Source organism: Peromyscus leucopus, chromosome 1, assembly GCF_004664715.2.
Source record: "Peromyscus leucopus breed LL Stock chromosome 1, UCI_PerLeu_2.1, whole genome shotgun sequence".
Taxonomy (NCBI): Eukaryota; Metazoa; Chordata; class Mammalia; order Rodentia; family Cricetidae; genus Peromyscus; species Peromyscus leucopus.
The window spans coordinates 162,279,506-162,299,442 of NC_051063.1; the positions used below are offsets into that span (position 1 = coordinate 162,279,506).

The 19,937-nt window shown below is 49.6% G+C and overlaps 1 protein-coding gene across 3 annotated transcripts; it reads right to left on the reverse strand.

The window, feature by feature from the left end:
• Nucleotides 1–10,326: 10,326 nt before the first annotated feature.
• LOC114681668 (keratinocyte differentiation associated protein) lies at nt 10,327–13,548 on the reverse strand. Of its 3 annotated transcripts, none has more exons than XM_037202378.1 (6): nt 13,423–13,547; nt 11,736–11,774; nt 11,608–11,649; nt 11,406–11,450; nt 10,754–10,801; nt 10,327–10,439 (listed from the first exon to the last, which is right to left on the reverse strand). In XM_037202378.1, the coding sequence occupies exons 1-6, from the start codon at nt 13,507–13,509 to the stop codon at nt 10,434–10,436; spliced, it is 267 nt and encodes an 88-aa protein (XP_037058273.1). In that variant the 5' UTR covers nt 13,510–13,547; the 3' UTR covers nt 10,327–10,433. The 3 variants fall into 3 exon arrangements, with proteins under 3 accessions (XP_037058273.1, XP_037058272.1, XP_037058277.1); XM_037202377.1 differs by having other exon boundaries at nt 10,327–10,492; XM_037202382.1 differs by lacking the exon at nt 11,608–11,649 and having other exon boundaries at nt 10,327–10,492; nt 13,423–13,548.
• Nucleotides 13,549–19,937: the final 6,389 nt, after the last annotated feature.

The following is a 19,937-nucleotide window of genomic DNA, read 5'->3' on the forward strand; positions in this document are numbered from 1 at the left end:
TCTCGGGCCCAGGGAGGTGACGCAGTAATAAAAGCTCTTGTCACACAAGCCTGACAACTTGCCTTTGATCTCTGAAGTTGGTGTTGCGAGGAAAGAACTGATTCCCCAAAGCTGTCCTCTTGACCCCAGCATGCATCATGTCACTCTAACACACACACACACACACACACACACACACACACACACACACACATTAATTACATTTTAACAAAACCTCTGCAGGACTTTTGGCTTTTTGTGACACCAGAACACGCACCCCGGTGAAGACTCAGACAGCTAATAAGCCCAGGAGTGTGTGACGCTGTTTGTAGAGCTACATGCAGTGGACAGCTAGTGAGCAAGAACTCTGGATGTGCCAGCAAACCAGGGGGCCTTCAAGGTGTGAAGTTGCAGCTCTATCTCTTACCCTTGAGCTTCTAAGCTTCCTCCCTGCTCTGCTGAGCTTCCTCCCTGGGAGGTGCATTGTTTTGTAAGAAACTCTACCTGCTTCTGCTGCGATCCACACATCTCCACCTGGTTCCTTCGTGATGACAGGCTAAACCCTCCCGATGAGAAATCATTCCAAGCACTTAGAGATTAACAAGGAAAAAAATTCTTTAATAATAACATGCAGCTGGTTCTGGCTAATGTCCAAAGAGGAACCGCCCCTATAGAAAGTTGTTTATATGGGCATCTGCAGGTGGCTCTTTAAGTCCCCACCCCAAGTTACAATTTGAGCAGTTAAGCAGGGATTTTAAAAATGTCTTGTTACTATTACTATATTTGATGTGCATGGGTGTTTTGCCAGTATGTCTGTCTGTATGTCTTAGAGGCCAGAAGAGGGAGTCAGATCTCTGGAACTGGATTTATAGACAATTGTGAGCTGCCACATGGGTGCTGGGAACTGAACCTGGGACCTCTGCAAGAGCAGCCAGTGCTCTCAACCACTGAGCCATCTCTCCAGCCCCAATTAAGCAGGTTTTACAGAAGCAGAAAGTACGGGGTTTCTTTCTTTCTTTCTTTCTCTCTCTCTTTCTTTCTTTCTTCCTTTTTTTTTTTTTTTTTTTTTTTTTTTTTTTTTTTTTTTTTTTTTTTTTTTTTTTTTTGGTTTTTTGGTTTTTTGGTTTTGTTTTTGCCACAACTGGGCAAATGGTAGGGTCACAGGGCAGAGACCCCTGGCGCTGTTGTCTTTGACACAGACCAGAACTGCTCTTCAGGTGGCTGTTATTGTGGCAGATGTATGTTCTTCCTGAAAGGAGGCTTAATGAACAGCCCTGGCAAGCAAATCTCAAAACAAAGCTCCTGAGTGGACCTGACCTCTAGCTACGTTAGGACCAGCCCTGTGTTCCCTGCCTTGCAGTTTCTAAGAAGTCCGGTTAGGACACGACCTGTCTGGAGCTGGGTGTGAGGCAGCGCCCCCTCAGCTCAGTTCACTTCATGTCACTTAATGTTTCTTAAGTGCATCAGTAAATCTTATGACATAAGTTTTTCCTGTGTAGCTTTCCTTCTCGGTGTAATCCTCCGGCCCAGCCCGTCTTTGGGGTGACGTGAAGGCCAGTTTTAAGTAGAGGCCCAGGGTTAGGTAAACCTAAGCTGTCCTGGTCAAGGTGTGGTCTCTCTTGCAAAGTGTGCTGCCAAGTTGTCAGAACTCCATGAAGTCTCTCTCCAGGAGACAAGCTCCTTCCGAGGCCTCACCAGGCACCAGCCTTTCCTTCATGAGGTTCCTGGGGGAAGGGGCAGCTTCCTGGGGACCGTCATTCCAACAGTTAGCTGAAGGGAAGGACACAGGCATCCCTCCTTAGAACACACTCAAGCCTGCTAGGATGGTTACATCCTCTGATGGCCAGCAAACCCTGATTTCCACTGGGGTCTGTCACAGACCAGCCAGGAAATGAGGTCTTTGCTTCTAATCCCCCAAATGTTCTGCTTGTGCTGGGGCACCTGGGAGGAATTACTCCCATCCGCAGGCACGGGTAGAGCTATTACACGCTATCACAGAGCCTGCGTTTGCAAACTCCCACAGCAGGATAATTTGATCATGAGCCGAGGTTGGAAATGAGCCTCACCAGAGGCAAGATGTTCACCCAGCAAGATGCATGAACATCAGGGCCTGGCCTGCGGTGATAGCTCCCAAGTGAGGACTGATAACCCCAGTCTAGCTGGAATTTCTCTCTGTCTCTCTCCTAATGGCTTTCTGCCTTCAGCAAGATTCCCCTGCTTTGCCTCCTCACTCTCCACAAGACCTGCTGGGACAGTGAACCGGGGTGCCAGGCAGGGAGGGCACCATGTGGGTTCTCATTGTGATACAGGAAATTTGGGGATGTCTTTGAGTTCTGCAGAGGCCTCAGGTGGGCTTGAATTTGGGAGTGAGGGTGCCATGGTCACACAGAAACTTCCAGAGTTAGTGACCTCTTGGGTTTTGTCCCATAATTTGAAGAAGAAAATGTAAAGACCACAGTGAGTGAGTTTTAGGGAGAAATTTATTTAGATTCGTGGGTTGGAGCTCGTGAGACGGAGGGAACAGGTCCCAGGAAATTGGCTTCTGTTGAGGTGTGAACTGGAAGCTTTTGTTTTTAAAGCTTGATTTATTTTTATTTTGTGTGTATGAGTGTTTTGCCTGTGTGTGTCTCTGCAGCACAGGAGTGTGCAGTACCTGCAGAGGCCAGAGGGGGCGCTATAGGGCCCTTTGGGAGTGGCCACAGCCGGTTGGAAGCCACCACGTGGGTTCTGGGAACTGAGTAACAAGTGTTTGGGGGTTTCCTTTCTTTCTTCCTCTTTTAAAATATATATATATTATGAGACAGGGTGTGCTACTACCTCTACGATGTTTTGGCCTTTTATTACTTTTACTCAAAGTCCACTCAAACCTTGTCAGGGATTAGATTAGGCTCTCTCTGTGTCTTGGAAATGGACATAAACTTTGTTTATGTCTCAAGAGGCAGCCTTTAATCCCAGCACTCTCAACAGAACTTGTAGAGAGGCACAGACAGGTGGATCTCTACAAGTTCAAGGCCAGTGTGGTCTACAGAGTGAATTTCAGGACAGCCAGAGCTACACAGAGAACCCTGTCTCAAACACACACACACACACACACACACACACACACACACACACACACACACACACACACACACCAAAAAAGAAAGAAAAGAAAAGAAAAAAGAGGTATGTCTTTGGAAGTACAAAATTTTGGATTCAGGATTGCTTGGTGCTATTCAGAAAACAGATCAGCAGTCTAACATAAGAATTAGGAAGCAAAGAAAAGGAGAAAAAGAAAAACCAGGCCCTGGGCTGGAGAGATGGCTTAGCAGTTAAGAGCCCTAGCTGCTTTTGCAGAGGACCTGGGTTCAGTTCCTGGAACCCATAAGGTGACTCACAACCATCTGTAACTCTAGTGCTAGAGCATTCGATGCCCTCTTCTGGCCTCCACGGGTACTGCACACACATGGTACACAGCCATGTGGGGAAGTCTCCTAGTTGGTAACTCCCATCCGGAATTTGTGCTGGATCTGTCTCTTAATCCTCCTTTGCCGGTTTCAAGCTTCAGTGCACACTCATCAGGAGGACTTGTTCAAACAGATTGCTGGGCCCCACCCTGAGTTTCAAATTTAGTAGAGCTGGGGTGGGGCCACAGAAATTAAATTTCTTGCAAGTTCCCAGGTGATCTGTTGCTGCTCATCCTGGCACAGCAGGGACTCTGAGGCTGTGTTTGCTAAGAGCATTGCTGTGAATGGAGCTGCGGTGTGGTGTGGCGGGCTCAGGAGCCGAGCTTTCTTCTATACCTGTCACCTTGGCTACCTCAAGCCTTGATTCAGATCCTTCTCAAGTCTGAGCACAGTCATGTTGGCCATTCGAGTTGTGTTTAAATCTGAGATGCTGCTCAGTAGTAGAGTGTTTGCCTGGCACGCATATGGCCCTGGGTTCGAGCACCTGTACTGCAAAAAGGGGGTGGGCTGGAGAGTTCTTAGTTGTTAAGAGCACTGGCTGCTCTTGTAGAGGACCCAGGTTCGGTTCTGTTCCCAGCACCGACATGGTGGCTCACAACCATCCCTAACTCCAGTTCCATGGAATCTGACAGCCTCTTCTGAACTCTTTGGGCACCAGGCATACATGTGGTGCACATACACACACACAGGCAAAGCATTCATAAGCATAAAACAAACAAATATATATATATATATAACACAAATACACATAACACAAATACACATCACATACACACACACAGGCAAAGCATCCATACGCATAAAACAAACAAATATATATATAACACAAATACACATCACACACACACACACACACACACAAATGGATCATTCTCCTCCAGCTGGTAATCCTCTACTTCAAAGAAGGAAGCAAGGTAAGTAACTAACACAATTCTGAGATTCACAGATGTCACAACCAGCTGTCTTAGTTTACTTTCTGTTGCTGTGATAAAAACACCGGGATCAAAAGTAACTTGGGGAGGACAGGGTTTATTTGGTTACAGGTCACAGTCCGTCAGCTGGGGAAGCATGACAGGAACCTGGAGGCAGGAGCTGAAGCAGAGACCATGGAGGCATGCTCCTTCCTGGCTTGCTCCTCATGGCTTGCTCACACAGCTCATGAGCACCTGCCTCTGGGTGGCACCCCACAGTGGACTGGGCTCTCCCACACCAATCATCAATGAAGAAAGTGCTCCATGGGCAGGTCTGCTGGAGGCATCTTCTCAGCTGAGGCGCCCTTTTCACACATGACTCAAGATTGAGTCCAGTTGACAAAGCACTGAACCAGTCCCCAGCAGACTGTCACAGTAGGCTTTTACAGTGTTCTGTTCCAAAGCCGGAGAGATGGGTAACAGCACATGCTACATAAGCTTGAGGACCTGAGTTCAGATCCCAGCACTCAGGTAAAAAGCTGGGTCTGGCTACATGTATGTGTCTATAGACACAGCACTGTGTGGGATAGAAGGAGGATCACCAGGGCTGGCTGACTTTCTGCCGGCCTAGCTCCAGTTCCTAAGACTCCTGTCTCAGAGGAAAAGGGGAGAGTAATAGGGCCCGGCACTTGACAGTCTCCTCCGGCAGCCATAAATAGATGCACAAGTCTCCTGCACTGACACACACACCACACTCACATATGTTCTCTCTCTGTCTCTCTCTCTGTCTCTCTCTCTGTCTCTCTCTCTGTCTCTCTGTCTCTCTGTCTCTCTCTCTCTCTCTCTCTCTCTCTCTCTCTCTCTCTCTCTCTCTCTCTCTCTCTCACACACACACACACACACACAAAACCACTAACGTCCTGTCCCACTGGAAGACCATACAGACACCTCTGCTCACTGCCTTCGCTCTAGAAGAACTAGTCCCCTCTTGCCGTTCTGACTAGCCCTCTTCTCTGAGTCACTGTCTCTTGCAGTCACCTTGGGATCCAGGAACAAGAGATACAGTGCATAAACATCTTATGATGAGTCAGAGCTACCCTAAGGCAGTAGCCACTTTCTCCTTTGCAAGGAAGCTCCACGTGGCCGTTCTGAAGTCACAGTCAAGAGTCAACCGCTTGCCCAAGACTTCTGAACTCTGCACATGGCTGCCCAGCTCCTTTCCTTCCTTCCTGATAGAGCCACAAAGCTCTTGTTTGCTCGTTGATGACAAGGCTGGGGATGCTGGTCCCCAAGTCCTTCCCAGTACAGTTACACTGATCATCACCTTCCCTACATCACCATTATTTTTTACGTAGAGTTTTATGGGGGCAGCAGCCTGGCTTGGTGTGTTGGGATCCTCCAGAATCAGACTTCTGCCTGAGGCATCCAGTAACAGATTTGGTTTCACACTGGGTCTCAAACTTGGGATCTTTGGACACTGGGACTGAAAGGACCAGGCAGACACCATAACAGGCTGCTCAGTCTTCTCTCAGAGGTCAGGCCTCAATTTCAGTTTCCTGAAACTTGAGCAAGCAGTTTCTGGGAAGGCCATGACCAAAAGACATAGTCTTTGCAGTTGCTCCCTTTCTGCACGTACTCTGACTGCTCAAGGTTCAGCCAGATGTTTACTGTCTGGGACCCCTCACCAACTGAGAGTTATGTGCATGAGTCAAGGACAGAGCCTGGGCCACTGAGTCAGCCCCCACAGTCAGTACGTGCAAGGCCAGCCAGCCTCCATGGCAGCTCAAGAGCAAAGCCTGGGACTTGCCCAAAAATGATAACTGTAACCCCCAACTAACCCTGGCCAGTTAAAAGTAACTAACATGACTGCCACTGGCATAAACCATTCCTGAGTCTGTTCCTATGTAGTCTGTAGACCCCAAGACCCACCTCCTGCTTTACCCCCTAAAAAACCCTGCCCCATTGCCACTTGAGGTCTCTCCTGCTCTGCTGCTGGGTCAGACAGAGAGTACCAAGTTAATTTGCAATAAAAAGACTCTTTGCTTTTGCATCAGATTTGGTCTCCTGGTGGTCTTTGGGGGACTCTGGGTACAACAGGACCATAGTCTATAAGCACTGCTTTACCACAGTGACACTCAGAACTTGTGTGTGGTAACTCCTAGTCTTTGGGAAGATAAAAGGGGAGGAACAAGCAACACCGAAGAGCCTATCAGAACGGGGAGGGGGCCTCAGGGGGGTGGGATATTTGTTCACTGTGTGAAGATGTATTGCTGTGATTGGTGTAATAAAAAGCTGAATGGCCAATAGCTGGACAGAAGGTATTGGTGGGGTTTCCAGGCAGAGAAAGAACTCTGGGAAGAAGAGAGGAGGAGTCGCCAGTCAGACATGGAGAGGAAACAGGAGGTACAAGATGGAGAGAGGCGATGTCGCCACGTGGCAGAATGTAGATTAATACAATGGGTTAATTTAAGTTACAAGAGCTAGTTAGGAAAAAGCCTAAGCTAAGGTCAGGCTTTCATAATTAGTAGGTTTTCTTGTTGTTATGTACTGGCGGCTGATGAAAAAGCTTGCTACAGTCAGGGAAGCAAGACTCCTACACAATCCCTGAGGCTGCCTGGGGTGTCAGCTTTGGTCACCTTCATCTTTGACCACAGGTGTGTGGAGTGACGTCAATAATCAGACCGCTGCATTGTGCCTAGAACCTCAAGATATATATCAAAGGGTTATTGGACTCTGGTTTTATATTTCTGTCAAGTCTGTACCTCCCCCCACTCTGTGTCTTTCTGTGTGTGATGATGGTAGTGGTGATTTTATTCTTGTTTACTTTGTTCGAGACAAATCATGGAGCTCAGGCTCATTGTGAACTCATTCTGCAGAGAGACTTGGTCTTGGCCTGATCCTCCTCACTCCTTCTCTCAAGTGCTGAGATTTCCAGCATGTGCCATCATGCCCAGCTACGCTTCGCTGTCTCCCATCAGCTGTCTAGCTCCTCATTCCTTCTCACATGAGTTCCCACTTGGTCTCTGTCCTTGGAAGACTGGCTGAGACTGTCTGAACCAGTGTCTCCTAAGTGCAATTCCTAAGGCCCCCAATAAGGTCATTTTTACTTCTGTAGTGTCTGAGTTTGGGTTGAATGACATCCTTTTAAGACCCCCTTCCCCCCCCCTTTAAAACCTAGTCACTCAATAAATGTTTTTAAAACACATCCCCCTTCTTCATACTTTCAAATGCTCATTTTTATGTGTATTGTATTGGCAGATCTTTTTTTTTTCCTCTAATGATCATTCCATTTATAGTTTCCTCCTTTGTATGATTGCTATTTAACCAAAAGGAAGCGTTTAAACATTTGTGTGACCTGGACCAGCAGGTCATTCTTCAGTGACAGAATCTTGATGGGGAGGTACCAGGGGATGAGAAAGATAGAGAAGCTATAAAAGCTGGGGTTAGGAGGTCTTGACGAACCAAGGAAGGTTATTAAGAAGTACAGCATCTTCTATACTATTTGCAGGGGGGAATGGCCACAGTCACAGAGGGCTGAGTCAGACAATGTTAGCAAAGAGAACACAGGATACCTCAGACACAGTGGCCCAAGAATCATTGACCACAGCCCAAGGGGAAGAGTCAGGTCCCCAGAAGCCACAGCCTTGACTCCTGTGAGGCACTGGCTCCACCGTTAGACAGACCTTGCCAAGTCTGTCCCCGCACAAGGACTAAAGCTCCCTTTACCATTTCATCAGGGCCTAAGAAAGCCTTGAGTCAGTCTGTCTCCCCACCCATGTGCATGAGTTACTCATGTCATCCATGCACATGTACCAAGTTTTATCGATGGATGCATGGATGGATGGATGGATAAATGAACAGATGCAGGGACTGATGCATGTACAGCTAGATGCACCGATGGGTAGATGCATGGATAGTTACAGAAGCATAGGTACATAGATGGATGATGGATGTATGGAAAGATGCTTAAATAAATGAATGGATGCACAAATGCATACTAGGTGGGTGGAAGGATACGTAGCTACAAGGATGGATGCCTGGATGGGTGGGTGAATGTGTGGGTGAATGAATGCGTCATTGGGGTAGTTCCCTGGTTGAATGTGGGAGCTGGAGAAAGCAAATAACAAAACATCTACTGTATGCCTGGCCCTGTACAAGGGAATTTTTGATGTTTATTTCTTTTAACCTTCATACATGACTACAATACAATGGTCAGCATTACTGTTTATTCCTTCACTCATTTCACAGATACATACACACAAGCTTAGAAAGATCCAGAGTCACATCACTAGGCTTTCTTTATTTATAATTGGGAGGGAGAGAGAGACAGAGACAGAGAGAGACAGAGAGAGACAGAGAGAGACAGAGAGATGAGGGAAGGGGAGGGAAGGGGAGGAACGAGATTTCAAATGGGTCCTGAGCCAAACTGTCACAAAAGCTTTAGATTCTCAGAAGGTGGGTAGGGACAGTGTCGTAGGTCAGAGAGGAAGTTTGAACTCATGGGCATCTTACTAAGAAACATGTGTCTTCATCATGTCTAAGGCTGCCAGAAAACACTGAGGTACAGGGGGTCTCTTGACCGTGTTGGAACCATGTCCCCACGAAGAGACCAACAAACTGCTTTCCCTCTGAGTCGTTCTCCCTTCCAAGTGAAAGTTTGTATGTTTCTTTTTTCTTATTTGTTTATTTATTGAGATAGGGCTTCACTATGTTTCTTTTTTCTTATTTATTTATTTATTTATTTATTTATTTATTTATTTATTTATTTATTTATTTATTTAGACAAGGCTTCACTCTGTAGACAAGACCAGCCTCCAACTCACAGAGATTCACCTGCCTCTACTCCCTGAATGCTGGGACTAAAGTCTTGCACTCTCACACCCTGCCCAAGTTAAACTTCAAAAGCCAGTGGGCCGGGGAGACAGCCTGGTCTAGAAAGTGCCTGCCACACAATTGTGGGGATGCCAGTTGGGATCCTCAGGACCCATTTGAAAGCTGGGCTTGACTGTGCATGTCTGTAACCTAGTACTGGGTGGGGTAAGGAAAGGTAGGAGGACCCTGAGAGATCACTGAGTCTAGTGGGTTGATGAACTCCAAGTTCAGTGAGAGATCCAGCCTCAAAAGATAAGCTCTAGTGGAAAACACTGAGGGCATTCTCTGGACTCTCTCTCTCTCTCTCTCTCTCTCTCTCTCTCTCTCTCTCTCTCTCTCTCTCTCACACACACACACACACACACACACACACACACACACACACACACACGCAATCACCCTGACTTTTTTAAATGTTCTGTAAAACTTGAACAAACCCCCTAGTTTCTAGTTGATGCGGGTTACTACCTTTCATTAGTGATTTTAGAAGTCACTTGGCTAAAAAATAAAACAGTGTCTCCCTGCCAACTCCGCCTTATGCATGCACGTACCAGCTTAGCTTGAGGCAGCACCACTAATGCACAGTCGTCTTGGGAATAAATAGCAAGTTGTTTAAGAATCTGGCAACTGCCTTATCTGGCTCAAAACTGAAGCCACCGACCTCTTCACTTGGGCCTGCACAGGTGTCTTTTGGTCAAAGAGTCAAAAACTTCACCCACAGGTGAGGCTAATGCACCATTCTCTGAACAGGCGTCCTAGGAAGAGCCTGGGAATTCGATGGAGCAGGTGCAGGTCACTGATGACGTCATATTCCCCCTCTCCAATCACCATTCCTTACACTTGACACTGCCTGATTTCTTCTTCAACGATCCCATCCCATCCGTTATCCTTGGAGGGGTGGAGCTGCCTCATTCTTCCCCTCGAGTTGACAGGTAACTCGTGAATAAACTCTAGAGACTTAATTTAGGAGATTACCTCACTGTGCAAGATGGATTCCTTCCCATTTCCTCCCATCTATCTGCTTACAATCCTCTCAGAACTCAAGGGTCCCCCTACCTGTCTTAATTCTTCTCCAGAGCCCAGTAGGATAAGGACAGAAACACAGATTCAGGAGCCCCTTGATTGGTGGAAAACACTTTATTGGAGGTACTGAGCCAGGGGAGATTTGCCGTAGAATTGATGTGGGATTCCACGCTAGCTCCTCTTCGTGGGTTCAGCCTAGGTCCTAGGTCTTAAAGAGAGTGATCACTGGGAATCGGGAGCTGCACTTCTTAGTCCTTTTATCTGAAGGGCAAGGGATGATGGTCAGAGTGAGGACCCCCTCCCCCGAGGTTGGAGCCCCCATAACAAAGCCAGGATGGGTGGGGCTTTGGTGGAAAAGAATTCTTAGCCTGGTCTGAGTTTCCATTGTCTTCTGAATATAGTAGCTGGGATGGCTCTGAACTATGGGGAAAGGTTTATCCTTCCTTCGGTCACCCCCTCCCAAGTCCTCTGCCTCTTCCCTCACCCCATTCCCCTTAACTTGTGAATGAATACCACTCTTACCTTAGGGAAGTATTCCCAGTTAATGAAAGGTAACGCGTTTTTGAACATCTGAAAGGAGAGAGTGAGGTCAGGTAAGCAGGCATCAGTAAAAACTCACTGAATGAACAGGCATCAGTAAACACTCACTGAAAAAGTAGGGATCAGTGAAAACTCACTGGATGAGCAAGAATTGCACACTAGCGTGCTCACCAAAGTGTCACAGTGCTATTGCTTTGGTTTATAATCACAGGAAGAGCCCACATTCTAGAAGCTTCCTTCTGTGTTTGGCATTGGCTGCTGTGCAAACACACTTTCACTTAGACATCCCAGCATCCCAGCAACCTCTTCAGATAAGCAGTGTCTTCATTCCCCACATCCCAGATGAGGACACTGAGGCTCGAAGAACCGAAGCTGTTTGCAAGGGGTTGCGTAGAAAGCACAGAGGCAAGGCCATGAAGTCTGGCTGTGCTTCTGACTCAGTCCTTGGTGTGGGTAAGCCCGTTTCTTCATGAGGACTCAAATAAATTGTGCTTGGATTGGTTTCAAGTCAGGACCTTAGCTATGTCCCCCAGGCCGGCCTTGAATTCGCCATCCTTCCACCCCAGGCACTGGAGTGCCGGAATTTCAGGCATACTTCACCATACCTGGAGCCAAATACAACCTAAGCACTTACATCAGCGATAGCATGCCAGTTCAGGAAGTTATCAGACTTAAAGGCCTGTGGGAAGGAAAAGAGAGGTCAGAGATTGGTCAGTTCCAGAGGCCACCCGTGCTTCACCCAGCCCTCTGGGAAAGAGGAAGATGGGCCCAGGAATGTCGAAAGCTGTCTCCTCTGGGAGGCAGGCAAGCCGTGGGTGCTAGAGAATCTTACTTACAGACTGCAACTTGTCAAGGTTCAGGAACTGGTTGTTAAAGCCCTAAGCGAAAAAGCAGCGTGTTAGGGAAGTCAGGAGGAAAACAGAGGTGGGGAGACACCAGAGAGTGTGGGAAAACAGGTCTTTACCTCTGATCCCGCAGCATAATTACTGACGGTCGTATCTTCCTAAAGAGGGTGACAGAGAAGAGACAGAGGACCCTGTGAATGGTGAGTCCCTCTCCCCGACACCCACCCCCTTGCCTCTCCCTGTCCTCTTTCTCTTTTGTAAGCTGGTCTCCAAGAGGCACCACCCATGGTCTCTCAATGGGGCCCCAGGGCCAGTCCCATTCTGGTCCAGTACACCCAGTTGCTGGCAGTGGGTGGAAAGGGTGGAGAAGGAGCCCCAGCTGACAGAACCAGCTAGTATTGTTTGGCAGTTGATTTTCTGTGTGCCAAAACACCCATGCTTATTGGCGGGGCTGGGCGGAGACCAGGGTGCCAGCAGGAGCCACGCCCCTAAGGTGAGCTGCCTGCGCTCACAGGGTGAGTGAGTCTCCTCTTCTGTTCCCTGAAGATCTCTGTTCCTCCATCCTACTGACTCCCTTATCCCTCCCTCCCCAGGAAAGGGCTCACAAATATTTGGCTGTCTGGGCAGGGTCCCAAAGCGCAGAGCTTAGCAGTATGACAGAGTTGTTTTAAATTTGAATTAAACTTGGGCAGGAGGGGCCTGAAGTATGGCTCAGAGGTTATGAACACCTGCTACTCCTGCAGATGACCCCAGTTGGTTCTCAGCACCTGCATTAGAGGCCTCACAACTGCCTGTGAGTCCAGTTCCAGGAATAAGATGTTCTTCTGGCCTCCAGGCACTGGCCATGCACATACGCACAGACACTCTTAATTAAAACTAAAATCTTAAAAATAAAAAAAACACCTGCATACATGCGTGCGTGCGTGTGTGTGTGTGTGTGTGTGTGTGTGTGTGTGTGTGTGTGTGTGTCAGGGTCTAACTAGATAGCCTGAATGAACCTCAGACTCCTAATTCTCCTGCCTCAGCCTCCTAAGTGCTGGGATCACGACTGTGCCCCACCTCACCCAGCTAATTCCTAATAAGTAAGAATTCATAAATAAACAGATGTCCAGTTTCTTGTGAAAAGTGTAAGGCTCCAACCACCATGGACAGTCTCTCCACTTAGGCACAGTCTGATGCCATAGACCTGCCAAAGTCCCCCAGCTCATTTGAGATCTAAGCAGATCCTGCTTTCCCTGAGGCCACTTGCTCAAACCCAGTGAGACCAAGCCCCCTTGTCTTAGACTTTTAAATCCAGGAGGAACATTCTTCCCTCCCTAAGGAGAAGACAGAGGCAGAGGAACTCCAGGGGTCTTCTCTGTCTGACGACCCAATCATAAGGAGTCTAGGCCAGCAGGGAGCCTCTCGTCATCTGGGAGCTACTCAGGGGTTTAGAAAGGAAGGCTGGATTAGGGGGGTCCCAGTGACCCATCTCAGCTTCCAGTACCCCCCCACACTTACTATTCTTTCCAGATGTGTAAACACCCCTGTCCTAAAGGTCTTCCCAGAATTGTTCTGTTCTGTCCCCTCCCTCCTTTTGCATAAGCTTCTTCCCCATGGTCTCCTACTCCCTCCCTCCCTCCCTCCTCCCTCCCTCCCTCCCTCCCTCCCTCCCTCCCTCAGAACCCAGCTTCTCATCCAGCTCCCGGAGCACCAGCTTCTGGAGCACATTTAACAAATACAAGCCCCTTCTCCACCAATGGACAGGAAGGACCAAGGGGCAGCTGGGTAATAGATCTGAAAGGCCAAAGTAGGTGGTGTGCTCACCTCAGCGCCCCCCAGGGCAGCTCCCTGGGCCGCATGTAATGCCAGAAGAGAGAGGAGAGCCACAGCGGGAAGAATTGGGATCTTCATGGTGTCAGGCTTGGGGTGCTCTGAGGCGGGGCCTGACTGGTGGCCCTTTATATTAGCAAGGAGGTGGCTATGAGGATGAGTGGGGTTCCCACCCGACTGACTCACCCCCAGATCATGTCGCCCACCCCTGGGGCTCTGGGAGGGGGAGGCATAGACTGTTCCCAGTATATCTTTGATTTCCCAACTCTCCCCTTGCAAGGTGAGGCTGCCATGGGTCTGTTCATGCCATGCATGGGGTGATGGGACAGAGACAGGTTGGGCCTGTCCCTGCAGGAGTTGGCATCCAAGCAAGCTCTCCTTCTGCATTTGTCTCTTTTCCTCTATGCCCCACACCCTGCGCAATCCATCTAAAGCCCTCCGACTGGTGGAAGGCCTCCACACCGCAGACCCCACCTGCCCTTCCAGCTCTCCTCTTCTCTCTCTTTGTATATGTCTCACCTGCTGGCTAAGGTGGGCTCCTTACCAGGCACCCCCTTCCTCCTCCAGACATCTGTCCAAGCCTCTCATCTGTCTCTCTCCCTCTCTCTGTTCCTTCTTTTCCTTGCAGTTTTTTGAAATAGGGTCTCGTGTAGCGCAGGCTGGCTCACTGAGTACACAAGGATAACCTTAAACTCCTGATCCTCCTCCTCAGCCTCCCAAGTGCTGAGATTACTCACATGTATCACCACGCCAGCCTAAACTGTTCCTTAATCCTAAAGTGCTTTTTGCTCGTCTCCAGTTCTTGGAATTCAACATCCACCATAGGTGAAGCTTTCCTGGTTGCTCCCATTATCCCAACCTGTGCCTTCTCGGAATCTTATGTCTCTGAATAATACACATGCCTAAACTTAATTTCTCTTGTTTCTTTCTTGAAATATCAAGTCTCATATAAGTGTGGGGGGGAGCACACTTTGGAGATATATATATATAATCTCCAAGACTCTCTAACCAGGCTGGCCTCAAATTCACTATGTAGCCAAGGATGACCTTGAACTTCTGAGCCCCCTGCCACCACCTCCAGAGTGCTGGGATTACAACCTTGCACTGCTACATCTGATATATGTGATGCTGGGACTCAAACCCAGGGCCTTGTGCATGTTAGGCAAGAATTCTACCAACTGAGCTATCTCCCCGGCCCAGGAACGGTGCATGAATCCCCTTTCTATCCACCAGCACCATGCCTTACACACCATGCAATGGTGATTGGGAGCATTAGAATTGCATCCACTCATCCTGTGGCCCAGCTCTGCACCTGCCTCTCTTGGGCCTGGACCCTGCACATTATCCAGATGTTGCTCCTGGAATCTCCCATAGATGACTTAGGGAGACGAGGAAACCAGAAACACAAAGGAGCAGAAACAAGTGTCCCAGAGACCCAGCGCGAGGAGCCTCGGAGCTGGCCTGACCTCTGAGCTCCTGCTCTGATCAGTCCCCCTTCCCACCCCACCTCAAAGCGACAGAAGAGCCCGATGACTCAGCTTCTGCAATGAGGTTCAGATGGCCCAACCGGTGTCACAGGGAGGTGCTGGGACAGAGACCAGCGCTGTCCTGGCAGAGCCACCCTTATCTGAGGGTTGGGCTCCCTACCCCAGCCTGAGGCAACACACACTGTGGGCAGGCCTAGGTGGGAGGGCTAGGTGTTACTCCTGAGGAATCTTCATGAACCCCAGAGGCTGCTGCTCCAGCCCCCTGCTGCCCTCACACCCCAGTGCCCTCTCCAGCCTCACGAAGTCCTCCTGCGAGCCTCTTCCACCTTGATAAAGCTACAGGAGGACACAGCCTGAGGAACACCCTCCTCGTGTGATGACCGTGTGACTGTGGATGTCGGGTTCAGCTGATGCTCCTGGAGGGGACAAGAAAGAGAATGAAGTGAGGCGGGTGGAGTTCCTCCCAGAGGGTTTTCTGGAGGACACGGTTTGGGCGAGAGGGTGGATTCATCCTGTTTAACTCATTAGCAGTGCCTGCCGAGCTCATTCGAGCCTTTGCATCGGGGTAGAGGGAACAGAGGCCCTAGAAGAAGTGAAGAATCAAAAGAGGACAGATGTTATGCAAATCAGCTCCATTTAGACACGCTAATGGTGGAATCCAATTTCAGCGCTGGCTCACACAGTACCCAAACACAGACTAGCCCACACCAGCACCACACTATTATCCCTGCTGGCTCTGGGCTCTGCTCTATGGTGGGGCTCTTGTAGCATAGTGACGTCTCAAAGATGTTTTCCTTTCCACCTAATGGTACCAATAACCTTGCCAGTTCTGACTCTGTGGCAGGCCTTGTGCTAAGTATTCTGAGTGCATGATCTCATCGAATTATCAGAAGTTCTGGGAGATATGCATTCTAATCACCCACATTCTGTGGGTGGGGGAGCCACGGCAAATACAGAGGTTAAATAATTTAACAAAGGTCGCATGCCTGGTGCTGGTGTGTGGCAGGGCCAGTGTGACAGCACTGGGGTTCCAAGACTTGAGCTGGGTCTCTGACAGTCCTTTCCTCCCGTGCCGTAGCATTTGATAAGATTAGACCCTTGACCAACAAGTGCAGGGCAGACTCGGGAGCCCCCTTGGCCAGATGAGCTTTGTGACCAAAGCTTGAAGCATGTATGTGTTAATCTAAACAAATTCAGCCAGACACTCTCAGCAAACAAAAAGAAGGAACTAGCCAGGCACAGTGAAGGGCTGTCATCCTAGGAACTCCCAAAGCTGAGGCAGGAGGATGCAAAGATCAAGGCAGTGAGTTCAAGGCTAGCCTGAGCAACTTACTGACATGTCGTCTCAAAACAGAAAGCAAAAGGGGGCTGAGGATGTAGCTCAGTGGTAGAGCACATGCCTGGAGTCCACCATTGAGGGAGTCTGAGTGTGGCTGGTTCAGTGGTAGAGCATGTTCAAGGCTCTGAGCTCAACCCCAGCTTTGGCAACCATGCCCTACAATAAACCTGCAATTAATTACCTTAGTTTCCAGATGTCCCACACAGAAAAACCAGCTTCCCACATCAAGTATGTCTTTGAAGGTAATGTTCTAGCTGGGTGTGGTGGCCATAGGGGCCTGGAGAGCTGGAGACCAGCCTGGGCTACATAGCAAGATCCTATCTCAGAACACAAACAAACAAAAAGGGTAATCAAACAAAGACAACACTCTGCTCTGGACCCGGGTTTGTAGCTGTAGTGTGTAAAGACACAACACCTCTAAACACAAGCCGATCCACTCAGGTGTTCAGCCAAAGGAATTCTGTCCCCCTGCGGAGGCAAAAGCTGGCTGTGTCGGTCCAGTGACTTGTCCTCACTTGTCACCTTCCAGATGATCCAAACATTATGCTTGTTTTATGGTACTGGGGGGTTGAACCTAGGGCTTCATACATGCTTGGCAAAACTGCCACTGAGCCACATGCATACATCCTCAGCTGTCTTTTACTATTTTTGTTTTTAATTTTTACACTTAGTGTGTATGTGGTGCATGTGTGTGTGTTGAGGTGAGAAGAAAACTTCCGGACTCAGTGATGGCTTTCTACCAGCCAAGCCATCTTGTCGGCCCTCTTTTTATTTTTTGTGACAGGGTCTCATTCAGGGTCCTAGACCGGGGCGGAAGAGACAGTGCAGCCAGTGAACTGCTTGTCATGCACGCATGAGGTCCTGAGTCGGATCCCTAGAACTCTTGTAAAAAGCTGTAAAGTGGCGTGGATTCCTGGGCTCACCAGCCAGCCAGCCCAGACATGTGTAAGCCTATGAGAGACCCTGTCTCGAAAACAAAGTGGATGACTCCTGAGGAGTGATACCGAGGTTGCCTTCTGACTGGTACTCAGACATGAGCACCCACGTTAGCATGAACTAACCCTCTCCTCTCTCTCTCTCTCTCTCTCTCTCTCTCTCTCTCTCTCTCTCTCTCACACACACACACACACACACACACACACACACACACACACACACACACACACTTCCCAGGCTGGCCTTGACCTCCTTCCCCAGCCTCCTGAGCAGCTGGAAAGATAGGTTCGGCTCCCTGATAAATTTTCAGGAGTGAAATGATTTCTATGTTAAGCACTGATGTTAGACTCCCTGTCCATGCTCCTCATTTCCTCCATCCACACTGCCTTGGTGACTTTGTGCTCCCCAAGTGTCCCATCTCCAATAGAGTGGGGAGGGGGTAGGTTGTCCTCAATAAGGGAGGTCACAACAGTTCAGTCATGGAGTGGGGAAGAAGAGGGAAAATCTCCCAGGATCCCACTCTGCTTTGAATGAATACATAGAGAGATGGGGTCCTACTGACTCTGTAACCCCATCCCTAGGTCTAGCCACCCTGTTCCTTCTCTGAGAACATCAGTGAACCCCTGTGTCTCACTACATGCCCCCACACACCCCAACTGTGATAGAACTTGATGTGGGTGGGAGGTGAGGCCCAACCCTGATTGCTCCATCACGGCATGCACTGGGGTAGGAGCCAGCCTCCTGGGTATCAGGGTTGAGTGATGAAAGGGATGAACACCAGATACGCAGGGAATCTGGGGACAGATGGGGCATCTCTGGAGAAAGAAGGGGACCTGGGGTCTCAGGAGAGGGTGTGGGGCAATCAGAGTGGGAAGAATGACCTCCGGCCAGTGCCAACTATTACCACACTCCTGGAAACGGCCGCTCCTCCTCCCACTCGGAAGCTGTCTGCCTAAACTTCTCCCAGGAAGACTTCCTGGATCGGTCCGACTGAACTCCAATCCCTCCTCCCATTGGGTAACCCATAAAGATTTCTTGAGCAGACACTTCACGGGAAGTCAAGAAAGACAAGATGGCCAGCCTTTCCATTCCTGCTCCTGGGGAGGAGGCAGATGCCACCTAACAGAACAAACAAGTACTCACGGATGGTAACAGGTGCCGGGAGATGACCTAGGGAGAGGCCTGTGAACTGAGACCCGCAAAGAAACAAACAGAGAGAAAGAAAGAGTTAACTACCGGGGGTGGGGAGAGACTGAGCTGGACCTGGTGCCTGAGGCAGGAGCATCCCGCCTGGGCAACCAGCAAGAGCAACTCTGATGAGAACCTGTCTCAAAACAAAACGTGGTGCCTGAAAGTTGGTTCAATGGGTAAACGCGCTTGCCATGAAGCAATTGTCTGAATTTGAACCCCAGGATCCGCATAGTGGAAGGAGAGGCCTGACTCTGGCAAGTTATCCCCCTGACCTACACACCACTATGGCACATGTGTGGGTTTGCATGCAGACGGGCACCCGGCGTACACCCACACCCACGCACACCCACACCCAGGCGCGTATACACACAATAAACATATAATGAACAAATTTAACTAGAAAAGTAAAAAGGCTGAAGAAACAACTCTGTGGGGAGAAGTAGGGAGGGAGGAGGAGAGAGAGATGAATACCAGATGACCCTGTCACCCCGAGAGCCTCTCCCACCAGATCCAGTCTAGGGCTGATCGGGAGCTTGGAAAATGGGACCTCAGAGCTCCAGTGAAAACTCGGGGCTCACTAGGAGGGAGGGAGGGACCACTGCCCGTTATTGGAGGGCCCCTCACACCAGACAACCTCCCGTTACACTTGAAAGGACCAGGAACATCCCCTAAGAGTCGGGAACCATCTTGATCCTAGTTCCTTGGTCCCCTCGGGGACTGGCCCCAGGAGACCTGGGTTCCCAACCATTTCCCATTCCCATTCGCACACAGGAAGCCCTGTCACCAGTGAGGACCCGGCTTCTCCCAGGGACAGCTCCTCGTCTTCCCCCATGTGGCTGTGACGAGGTACTGCAAGGCCCTCCACACAGTTGAGAGCTACCCGGAGCCTCAATCTAAGAAGCAAATTAAGGGGAAGACAGCCAGCCAGTACGCCTGCATTTCCACCGGCTTGATCAGGTGGCTTGCCTGAATCAGCGTAGGGCCACGTTTCGTTCACTGGTTCACAACTTATTTGAGGCCTTGTGTCTAACTACAACCGAAGGCAGTGTTGCCAAGCGCTTAGCGAACTTGCAAATGGCACAGGACTCGCTCAACTCGCAGGATTTCTTCTTTCTCTGACTTCCTGCTCCCCTCCATGGATATGGGGGTGGGAGGACAGAGGCAGGGGCCCCTCCGCTTGGGCAGTCTGTACCAGTTCCATGAAACACAGTGCTGTCTGGCCTGTCCCAGGGGCTCCTCAGCCTGTGCCCAGTGCCCGAGCGGCTCCCGCTGGTTCACCACCCGCCTTCCTCAGCGGCACAGCAGGGGTTGCACGGCACAGTAGTGACTTCCTTCCTTCCTTCCCCAGCTTCCTACACGCTGCCACCACCTGCCGGTCCCCAGCCAACCGTGTTACGACACGCCCAGAATAGTCTCCACCAGTCCTTGCTGGTGAGAGGGCTGGGGAGCCAGACCAGAGCCAAGTCAGGTTTTAACAGCCCTGCCAGGGACCAGGCCCTAGTTTTGGTTAACTGGAACTGGCTGGAGCTCAGCAAGCAGTTCTCGGGAAGACCACA